The 8,548-nt window shown below is 58.8% G+C and overlaps 1 protein-coding gene across 1 annotated transcript in view; it reads right to left on the reverse strand.

Moving 5' to 3' along the window:
* LOC113490868 (maestro heat-like repeat-containing protein family member 1) overlaps window positions 1–6,402 on the reverse strand; it is a gene marked incomplete at its 3' end in the record, with an annotated part of 45,295 nt that extends 38,893 nt beyond the window's left edge. Inside the window, exons 1-4 of the mRNA XM_026867474.1 lie at window positions 6,157–6,402; window positions 2,931–3,023; window positions 1,812–1,890; window positions 539–652 (exon numbers count right to left, since the gene is read on the reverse strand). Of these exons, the coding sequence (XP_026723275.1) occupies window positions 539–652; window positions 1,812–1,890; window positions 2,931–3,023; window positions 6,157–6,402 (532 nt within the window). The remainder of the gene's footprint in view (window positions 1–538; window positions 653–1,811; window positions 1,891–2,930; window positions 3,024–6,156) is intronic.
* Window positions 6,403–8,548: the final 2,146 nt, after the last annotated feature.

The following is an 8,548-nucleotide window of genomic DNA, read 5'->3' on the forward strand; positions in this document are numbered from 1 at the left end:
TTTTTTTTTTGTTCAGCCATGTGCTGAATCCCAGATGACTGACTTTTCTTAGAGGAATATATAATAGATGTCTATTTTCCCAAAAGCAATATCTAATAAACACACAGCTTAGAATCATAAATGCTAGAGATAAAACAGTCTTGAATAGTATCAACATAACTTTCCAACTAGTTCAATGTGGTATGACAAAGTCTTCTTTTCAAACAGTCATTTATAGGGCTTTCATCAGGTTACCTGGGCTATTATTTCACTGTGCGTAGCTCTCTTCTTAATATTCAGCCTAAAACACCCCTGAAATCAGAGCTGGAAAAATCTCTTGGTTAATTTGATGTTTTAAGTGTCGTTAATTTGATGTTTTAAGTGTCAGTACTATATCCAACAAGTACAAGAATTACAGGGGTTGAAAGAAACCCTCTGACTTACACCTCAGTGTTCATTCATAATGAGTTTTAAGATATCCTTTGAGCACAAAATGTTTTAGCCCCAAGTTTCAATAAATGTAGCTTTGAATTCGGGTGGCCGCTGCCCTGGTACTCACGGGCGCTGTTGATGATCTGCCTCATGATGAGGAGTGTCCCCACACGGGTCCTCTCGTTGCTGCTCTCCAGCTTGGGGAGGAGGAAGGCCAGCACACGGTCGGGGAAGGAGCAGGCTGCGGGAGCCAAAGTGACCCTCAGGGACACACATTGCCTCGGGGAGGGCCCCCAGCCCAAAGATTGAGGGTGCACGCACCAGACCCCCCACATGGAGACATCCCACCCCATATTCCCCTCCTCTCCTGGGCAGGCAGCTCCCCGGGATGCCGTGTCACCCCATGAGCCATGTTCCTGCTGCCCCGTCAACCCAGGAGCCACGTTTCTGCCATTGTGTCACCCCCATGAGCCACATTCCTGCTGCCCTGTCACCCCACAAGCCACGTTCCTGCCACCGTGTCACCCCACAAGCCAGGCTCACCGGCCCGTCCTGCTCTTCCCACCCAGACCTGAGCTTTTCTCCAGCGCTTTTTAGCACATTTCCTGCGCTCTCGAGGGAGCTGAAGGAGTTTAAATTATACCTCCCAACAAGCGCTGCCCCGGTCTGTCAAAACATTTTGATTGTTAAAAATAAAACCAGTCTGTCGATGCTGAAATTGGAGCAACGCTCGCGGGCATTTGTGAGGCGCGTTCGGCTCGGAGGCAGCGCAGCCTGAGTCTGAAGGTGGCTCGGCTGCAGCTTTGCCTTCAGGAAAGCTCAGAGAAAGGGACAGGTCTCCCTGCCGTGAATCAGCAGCGGCTCGTCCCACCGCTGCTCTTTTTCGGGCAACTAACTGCACACGCGTCCGTGCCACCAGCTTTAGCAACAAGGAGTAGGGACGAGCAGGGCACCCCCAGCGTCCAGCTATGCACCTGGCCATGCCGCAGAGCTCTCGGGGGCTGCTGCAGCTCACAAGGCACTGAAGAAACCCCCAAAACCGAGCCAGGCGCCTGTGGGAAGGTCCCTGGGAGGGGATGGTCAGGCCTGAGGCAGCCACGAGCTCCAGCAGAGCGGAGCTGGCCCCACGCTCCTCCTCGATGCTCACCCTGGACACCAGCCTTCAGGGACGCACAAAGCTACCACAAACCTGGAGCCACGGGCTAGAGCCAGGGCAGCCACCGCCACTCTCCTCTCCCTCCCGTCTCCCCAACGTGGCTACAAGATGCCCACGATTCTCCTCCAAGCCCAGCTGAGACCAGGGGGAACAAACCCCGGAGAAAGCCCAGCCAGGGCGCAGCACGCCCCCAACTCCCCACGGGTTCCAGCAGCAGGGACAGCCCCACCACATCATCCCTTACCCAGGACGGTGAAGCATCGAAGAACCTCGGTGTGATTTTTAACAGTCAGGGGGACAGATGGATCTGCAGGAGCACAAATCTGTTGGAGAAACACCCATGGTCAGGGATGTTCCCTGGAAGGGGTGCTGGCACGCGGCAGGGCCAGCCCTGGAGAGGCAGAGCCGGGCGTGGGGCAGAGATGTGGGGTGGGCAAAGCCTTGGGGCTGGGGGTGACAGCAGCCCACGAGCTCTGCCTGTGCTCCCAGCATCAAAGCGAGACCACCATGGAACAAGGTGCCAGCCCAGGAGCTGCGTGTGCCTTGGTTAAACACGTCCCACCACATACTGGGATCACCGGTTGCCTCCTGTGGAACCTCTTCACCGCAAGACAACCCTCCCAGGTGCTATTAAAATAATTCCGGCCCTTAATTCAATTTATATTGCAGCAAGGACAAGGTGCATCTGCTCACACGGGTCTGCCAAAAAGACACTTGAGGCTGCGAGTGAGCCCGAGCAGCTGCGCGAGGGCAGCCATGGCCCCCAGCCCCGAGCAGCTTTGGCCTGTCAAAACCCAAGACGCTCTTCCTACAAACGGCACCGTTATCGCCTTCCGTTGCGCATCACTTCGGTAAAAGGGTGTGTTTTAAAGGACAACCTGTCTGCTGGACACTTCCAAGACTCGAAGTATTAAAAAAAAAGCATTCAGATTTGTTTTAAGCCCTGGTAGCACGATTTGAAGAGTTTTGTAATAGAACAGAACTTGCAGCCCTGCAGCTGGAGAACGGCTCAGGAGGAGGCTGGGGGCTCCTGCCCTCGTTTATTCTCAAAGGGCAAACTTTTTAAAAGGTCCGTTGGTTTTGGTTTGAATCTGCTGCAGAACTGGGCAGGCCAGAGCCACTCTCACTCCAGACAACTTGGCTGTGCCTGTGACTCCTCGAGAGACGCGGTAGTAGGGTCCAGGGGCCGGCAGCAGCACCCGTGAGCAGCAGAGAGGCCGGGAGCCCGGGAGGGGCACGACCCAGGGCCAGAAAAGCTGATCCAGGGGAAGCCTCGAGCCCCGTGGAGCGAGCTTACAGCCAGTCTCCAGCGCCAACCCCCCCTCAGCCCCGTCCCGGGGTGGCTGCTCTGCCCAGCCCTTACCTGGGGGTGGAGGGTGCCCAGGAGAGGGTCCAGCTGCACGTCAAGGCTGCGGCTTCCGATGTTGACAGAAGCTTCCAGGATCTGGCAGAGGCTCTGCGCAGAAAGAGACTGGGTTAGTCCAATGTCAGTGTAGAAGAATGTTAAATATAACCTCTGGAATATTGGAATTAAGAGTTTAAGGCCTAGTGAAACGTGCTCAGGGCTTCGCTAGCCCGGGAGATTCCCAAGGCAACCGCAACGCTGCTCAACAGGCCTGAGAAGCGTTCTTAGCCTGCTGCTTGTATAGTCCCAGCCCAAGGCCGGTTTAAAACCCCGGCAAGCTGATCCTACAGAGACAGTTTGAACAAAGGATGGTTCCTTGACCAAACACAGGGGTTCTGCTACTTTAAGGGAATTTAGTACCTAGAAACTGCTCGCTCTACCTAAGCTTTTCATAGAACATCTTGAGGTTTTTCTCAGAATTGGGCGAGATGAAAACTAGTGGAAGGAAGATGAAGATGACAATGAACCGAAAGATGACCCTGAGACTGAAGCAGGGATTGGAACCAGAACAGAATTGGGCTGAGACGGGGGATTGTAGTGAACTGTAATAAATGAAGAGAATCAGGAACTAAAAGGTTGAGCAGAACCTTACAAAGACTTTGGACTTAGGTAACAGGTTTAGAAATAGTGTAGAAACCGTGCGAGGCCTTTGGGCATTGGCCACTCACTGCGGTGCTGGCCCAACCCTGAGCAGTTAATAAAGCAAACCCAGAGGCACCCCAGCCTGGTCATTCTGTTTCTTCCTTGAACAGTGCCCTCGCAGCGCCTCAGCTGAGCCCTTGTGTACGGACCTGGCCTCCAGAAGAGGAAGCCCCGGGCTCCCATTTAGGGCTGGGTGCTTTTATCCTTGTGCCCCGCAGCTCTGCTCGATTCCCTCTGTCCTCCCGTCCCGTAGGTAACGGTCCTGACTAACACCAGGAGAACACTTGGGCTCCAGAGGACCACAGAGGATGGTGAGGGGAGGGACCGCAGGTGACAGCAGCAATTGTGAACCCACGGCAGTGGCAGCAAAATCCATTTTCCACAGAAGACACAGCTTGGACACTCCCAAAAGCTGCCTCTTCCCCTGATGCCATGGCAGGAGGCCACGAAGGGGCAGGCTGGGCACTACGAGCCATGGCGGTGCATGCTGAGAACCCGGAGATGGCAGCAAAGATGGGCTGCAGCCCGCTCCATCCTCCCAGATCAGCGGGCACGACTGCCCAAGGCTGGGCTGGGCACTGAGAGGGATCACAATGCCGGGAGAGGAACCTCCTGTGGGAAAGGCAGCTGCAGCCTGGGTGTGAGCTGTGTGATGCCAGCAGTAAGAGAAGAACTAAAGAACCCCCCATCGCACTCTGAGACAGGCAGAGCTGCCGCTCAGTGTCCTGCCTGCGCTCATGGACGGCTGCTGGCACCGCTCGACCATAACAGCGGGCAAAGACAGGGTACCACCCCACATCCAGCAAGGGCTGGGGACACATCACAGAACCCCAGAATCATCTGGGTTGGAAAAGCCCTTGCAGCTCCTCCAGCCCAACCATGACCCTCCCCTGACCGTTCCCAACTCCCCCAGATCCCTCAGCGCTGGCTCAGTCCGACTCTTCAACCCCTCCAGGGATCCCGGGGACTCCCCCCTGCCCTGGGCAGCCCATTCCAACGCCCAACAGCCCCTTCTGCACAGAAATCCTTCCTCAGAGCCAGCCTGACCCTGCCCTGGGCAGCTTGAGGCCATTCCCTCGGGGCCTGGCGCTGGGGCCTTGGCTCCAGAGACTCATCCCCCCTCTCTGCCCCCTCCTGGCAGGGAGTTGCCGAGGGCCAGGAGGTCTCCCCTCAGCCTCCTCTTCTCCAGACTGAACCCCCCCAGTTCCCCCAGCCGCTCCCCAGCAGACCTGTGCTCCAGACCCTGCCCCAGCTCCGTTGCCCTTCTCTGGCCACGCTCGAGTCATTCAATGGCCTTTTTGGGGTGAGGGGCCCAGAACTGAACCCCCTCAGCGAGGGGCGGCCTCCCCAGTGCCGAGCCCAGGGCTCAGATCCCTTCCCTGTCCCTGCTGGCCACGCCAGTGCTGACACCAGCCAGGATGCCGTTGCCCTCCTTGGCCCCCTGGGCACACTCTGGCTCATTCTCAACCCCCCCAGTCCCTCTCTGACCTGCCACTTTCCAGATTTGCCACCTGCGCTATTTCTACGCTTTCATTAGCAGCTGGGCTGGCCAAGAACTGCTGGCTCGTTGACCCAGGCAAGCCAGTGCACAGCACCCCAACAGGTTCATCTGGTCCCTGGGCCAGCAAGCGCTGCGTGTGAGCACACGCTCTCACGAGCCAGGCGGGTGGGTGAGGAGAGCACGTTTGTGTAAAGGCTCGAGCACAAGGCTCCGGCAGAGGCCGGTGACCGCAGGGGATACCCACCTTCCACCTGCCCCCCGAGGAAGCCTTCCCCACAGCTTCTCACGGGCTTCCCCACGGATTTGCAGAGTACCCGGGGCAGCCGAGGCATCACCTAACACTGAGAGCAGCAGCTCTCGGCTGCAAACATCATCTGAGTCTTTTCTCAGGAGCTCCTCTGCAGGACACCACTCGGCACAAACCTCTCTGGGCTGAGCCCCACGCCGGTGCCGAGCGCGGTCACGGCAGGGAGGCTGTGGGTGCTCCCCGCATCTTTGCCCAAGCACCAGCTCCTTCCAGCCCCGTTCCCAGGACCCCCCAGGCACCGGGGCACATGTGAACGGGTGCTGTGGGGCACGCAGGTGCTCTCTTCCTTAATCCACGGATGTGCAGCGAGGCTCTTGTAGCCTCCTTGCCCTTCACTAGCCATTTCTTAAGGAAAGAGGCAGCCTGGGGCTTGCAGAGCCGGTGTTGTGCCGCCGACGCAGCCAGGCCCAGAGCCCTGGCTGCCAGCATCGCCGCCGAGCAGTAGAATGGGACCCGGGGCAGGGGGGCGAGGCTGAGGGAAGGGGTGAGGAGAAGGATCACGGCCTGCTCAAGGGTGGAGGCAGCCCCGGAGCAAACCTGCTCCAGGGCCTGGCTCAAGCAGCCTGCCCAGGACGAGCTCACGGGCCCCTCTCCTGTTGGAGATGGATGATTCCTGCAATCCTGGAGCAGCACCCCAGGGAAGGGGCCACTGCGCCCATGCGATACCCCCACCCCTCCCCAGGGCAAGGAAGTCACCGAAGAGGAGCTGGCTCAGCTCCACTGGGGAGGGAAACCTCGCAAGCCACGTCCTGCGCTGAAGGGGCAAATTGAACCCCCTCCCTGAAGGCCCGGGACCCTCGGTGCGAGGTTTCCTGCAGTAAGAGAGCACGACTGAAGGAAACGAGCGCCGGCCCCATGCCGCAGCGAGAGGCGCCGGAGGAGCACGGTGTGTTCTGGCACACCCGCTGCCCGGTGCCGTTGGCGCGGTGCCTGTGCTCGCCGGTGGGCGCTGGGGAGCCCGGTTGTGCCTGAGCCCCCATGTTTGGGGGACGGAGACACCACCACGGCCCTGAGGATGTGAGATGAGAGCGAGGGCACCCCAGCTCGCCGGGTCCCCGAGCACGAGCTCAATGCACCCACGTTACCACATCCAGAGGAGGAAGCAGGTTCCCATGGGAGGAAGAGGAGGAGAGAGGGGGTCCCGAGGAAGGAGCCTGCCCACCACACGCGTGGCAGACGCGGCAGGGCTTGCACAGCTCTCTCCTCGCCCACAGCCGAGGTTTATTTTCAGCCCGGCAGGATCAGAGATGCTGAGTCACTCCGTGACCTCGTCCCGGAGCCAGATCAATCACACGCCTCCTCACCCTCGCCGAACGCAAGAAAGCGCTGCGAGCGCTGCCCTGCCTGCTGGAGGAGATCGTCGTCACCCTCAGCGCTGAGCCCTGCTCTTCTACTACCCTTAATGGGGGGGCCAGGAACCCCCCAAGCTGCTCCCCGCGGCTCAGATGGGGTGGGAAGGGTTTGGAGGGGACATCCCGGTGCTGGACCCCCAGTGGAAGGGGCCAGAGTGGAGCTCGCGCTGCTGAGGATGCACCCGCAGGCCTGGCTGCTCCCAGTTCCCACTGATGCCCCCGCCGGGGGGGGGCGGGAAGGGGCCCAGCTCTCCCCCATCACACCCAGCCCCTTTCTGTTGCAAGGAGAGAAATCCAACCCCCCCAGCCAGCCCCCAGGCTGCAGCCACAGCACCCTCGTTTAGGCTGAGCCCTCCGAAATTTTCTATGAGAAGTTTGTCTTGACAAAAGGGAACACTTCTGGCCAAAACCATCAAGTCCTCTCCCCCAGCTTAAAGGTAGATGGGTGCAACGGCAACAGGCAACGTCATGCCTGGTTTTCTGGGGGTTTTTGGTGGGGTTTTTTGTTTTTTTGTTTTTAAAAAAAAGCCTGTAGCCAGCAGCCCAGGGGCAAGAGCTACTCCAGCCAGCGAGGTTTTAGGACGCAGCTGGGAAGCTCATTCCCCTCCCTGGAGTGGGGCCACCGAGGGCACCCCTCTCCCAGGTCAGAAAGTGGCGCCTGGCCGACTCCGCCGGCGCCGTAAAGCCAGGATCAGGTCCCTGCCTCCACCTCACCATCCTTGCCTTCAGCCCAGACCAAGCTCCACGTAACTACCCTGTAGCCCGGGACCTCCTTGTCCACATCACTTGCTGCGAGACACCCTGGGACAGTAAAACCGCCCTGAAAAGATCTGTCAGCATCGTGCGCTGGGCTGACTCCAGTTACCTCATCTGCCTTTCAGCTATTGCAAGTTTTGGCTAAAAATGACACAGAACCCATATGGAGCTGGAAATCCAGCATGCTGGCAGGTGATATCTTCCCTTCAGCAGGCAGCTGCTGGAGACGGGACATCCCCTCCCGGCAGCCCCGTACCCACCCCGCAGCCTCCTCCTGCTCTCAGGGGATGTGGGGAGACATGTCCTCCTGTGCCCCAGCCTTCAGCCCAGTTTTCTGCACGCTCTCAGGTCAATGGTGGACAGGAGCGAGGGGCTGACGGGGGGCTGGAAGGGCTTTTGGGGTCAAGGCAGGACCTGCTACAGATCCACACGGGCTGCTTAAAAAGGCTCATCCTCCCTCCGCTGCTCCCCTGCACCGGCAGCGCTTTGGAGGCTTCGCGGGCTTTAGGGGATGAGTTAAGAGGCTGCAAGTGCCCTGCAAGAGCGAGAAACTGCCCGTGCCTCAGCGGCAGCAGCGACAGGAGCGTTTGGGGAGGAACACGTGTGGAAACGGGATGTCACATTTCTCAGGACCAAACTTGGGGAGAGGAGAGCATGAAGCCAAAAGAAGTGATTGCTGGAAGCGAGGAAGGAGAAAGAGCTGCTGATGGTGGAGGGCTGCTCTGGAAAGAGCCACCTGAACCTCAGAACAGAGTTTTACCCGGCTGGTCCTCCCCAGCCATGCCCAAACAAAAGGATCCCATATCCACTGGGCCAGGCAGTGCTGACAGAATCCCAGAATCATCCGGGTTGGAAAAGCCCTTGCAGCTCCTCCAGCCCAACCACGACCCTCCCCCTGACCGTTCCCAACTCCCCCAGATCCCTCAGCGCTGGCTCAGTCCGACTCTTCAACCCCTCCAGGGATCCCGGGGACTCCCCCCTGCCCTGGGCAGCCCATTCCAACGCCCAACAGCCCCTT

Source organism: Athene cunicularia, unplaced genomic scaffold, assembly GCF_003259725.1.
Source record: "Athene cunicularia isolate RWA unplaced genomic scaffold, athCun1 SCF_50, whole genome shotgun sequence".
Taxonomy (NCBI): Eukaryota; Metazoa; Chordata; class Aves; order Strigiformes; family Strigidae; genus Athene; species Athene cunicularia.